The 2,499-nt window shown below is 35.2% G+C and overlaps 1 protein-coding gene across 1 annotated transcript; it reads right to left on the reverse strand.

Annotated features, from left to right (window-relative positions):
• Window positions 1-992: 992 nt before the first annotated feature.
• On the reverse strand, window positions 993-2,280 carry LOC309545189 (P2Y purinoceptor 8-like). Its single transcript, XM_082244326.1, has one exon. It carries the CDS (start codon window positions 2,233-2,235, stop codon window positions 1,201-1,203), a length of 1,035 nt encoding a protein of 344 aa, XP_082100452.1. The 5' UTR covers window positions 2,236-2,280; the 3' UTR covers window positions 993-1,200.
• Between the last annotated feature and the right edge of the window lie 219 nt (window positions 2,281-2,499).

A 2,499-nucleotide genomic window follows, 5' to 3' on the forward strand; every position in this document is an offset into this window, starting at 1 on the left:
CTTTAGGTTTTTTAATTTTTAGGGTAAGGGAGGCCCTGATGGAAAATGAGGAATTCAAGCCATGACATACCCAAATCAAGATACAGTATCATATTTGCACTATATCTCCCATGTGTGCCTTGTAGTTCAAATAAATATTCATGCTCAAATAAGCCACACTTTAATAAAGTTTATTGATTTTTTTTACACCTTATTATAAAAGGCTTGATAAAAGTTAAAAAAAATTGATCTTGAGTACACTTAAAAATGTACACAATATCAATAATACAATAATGTATAAAAAGACCTTTGTCACATAATTCTCGTGACTTCCATTTCATAGTTCTTCTATAGGACAATAAAATGGCTGCCATAGTGGGGCTAGATTTCCCAGCAAAAATTACATTTTACTATTGGGCTGAGTTGTGTTGCTAATGAAATTCATTACTCCTAACACCCTTCACCACAAAAAAGAGAAAATATTTATCCATCAAAGTAAGACACATTGAGTATTTATACACATAAACATATGAACAATGGTTTCAGGTGCCCTGGCCCTTTCTCAAGTTAACAGGTGTACAAGGTGGTTGAAACATCCCAAGTCCACAGCACCACTCCAGACCTGGAATTCTTGCTGGAATATGGACAAACAGGGTTCTGGCTCAAAAAGGTCATCTCTGCTCACCATTGAAGAAAATAGATGAATAAAAAGCTGCACACCAGTATCTACTCACCCAGGTACTTTTATTTAATCATCATCTCCCCCTTTTTTTTTTTTTAAATAAAAATGATATGGGCTAATAAAAAAGGTGGAGCCCCTAATAGCAAAAATTATTTTGATTAGCCCATATCATTAAGTCTAAAAAAAAGGTCCTATTTTTTAAATTAAAAATCACCCAGTTAGGATTTGGATCTAAGTGTTTAGCACTACCACCTAGCAGCACTTTGGTCGGTTCAAACCCCAACCAAAGCACTACCTGCATAGAGTTTGCTTGTTTTCCCGTGCTTACTTGGGTTTTCTCCCACACTTCAAAGACATGCTGGTAGATTAATTGACTCCTGTCTAAATTGGTCCTAGTATGTGTATGTATGAATGTGAGTTAGGGACCTTAGATTGTAAGCTCCTTGAGGGCAGGGACTGATGTGAATGTAGAATATATATGTAAAGTACTACATAAACTGATGGCACTATACAAGTATCTGTAATAAATAAATAATACTTTAAGATAAAGTGATAACTTCGCTTGTGTGTGTTTTCATATTTTGGTCTGTGTTGTTTTTATGAAAAAGAAAATAAATTTTACTCTTCACATTCTGTTGAAACTCCTTGGATCCAAAGTAATAAACAAAGGGATCCAAACAGCAATTAAGGCCACTCAAAGCTAAAGAAAGCTTGTAGGCCACATACAGGTTGTACTTTTTGGCTGATGGAAGCGAATGAATGATAAGAATCACATTATTTGGCACAAAACATATTAACAGTACTAAGAGCAACACTACTATTGTATAAATTGTCTGCTTCCTGGGAACAGCAGACTGCTTGATATGTGAACGCAGAAGAGCCGTAATGATTGACAAGTAACAAATTAACATAGTTACTATGGGAATTAAAAAGAATGCCAGAAAGCGGCATGCAAAATACAAATAGAAAGTCACAAGAGAAGAAAACATATTTTTAGGCAAAATATCAAAGCAAGTAAGTATGTTCAGTTCATGCACATAGAATGTCATCTTAGTATACAGTAATGGTATGTCAATTAACAAAACTAGCAACCAGATCAACAAACATAAAATAAATGCCTTTTTGATGTTCATACAGTTTTGAAAACGTAGAGGATGCACAATGCCCACATAGCGCTCCACACTAATACACATCATTGTTAGAATGGAGCAGTTCACATTTGCATAGAACATTATAGTTGTTAGAGTGCAGAAGATGTTTCCAAATGGCCAGTTATTTCCTCTTAGGTGATAGACAGCCAGGAATGGGAGTGTCAAGCTGTAGACCAAATCATTTGCAGTAAGATTAATCATGAACACCATTGTTGGATTCTTCGACTGGCTCCGAAAGAAAATCCACAGACAGGTTACATTTAGTGGAGTGCTGGCAAGGAAGATTAATAGGTATATTGCTGGTAAGACATTTTGCAGCATTTTACTTTGCAGCATTTCCAGTGTGTGATTGGATAAACCAGAAATTATTGTGCCATTAATGGTGTTATTTCCAGTAAAGGCAGAAAGGGTTTCTTCAGTCATCTTTGCCTACTGGCTTTTAGTGAGCACAGAAAACTTCCAATGAATAGAATCTATGAAAAAAATAATTGTTATTTCATAATTTTTCTTATAAGTATAAAAATTGTTTCCTTTTACTTACTGTATTTACTACGTTTAACTACTAGAAAGGAACTTTTTACAGGCTCATAAACCAGCTTCTGCCATTGAATACATTTGAAAAGCTTTGGAGATCAGATTACTTACTCTGCAGAATGCCTGGAAAAAAGAAAGCCCCCCCCCCCTTTG

The sequence above is a fragment of the Pelophylax lessonae genome (genome assembly GCF_965119305.1).
Source record: "Pelophylax lessonae genome assembly, chromosome: 2".
Lineage (NCBI taxonomy): Eukaryota > Metazoa > Chordata > Amphibia > Anura > Ranidae > Pelophylax > Pelophylax lessonae.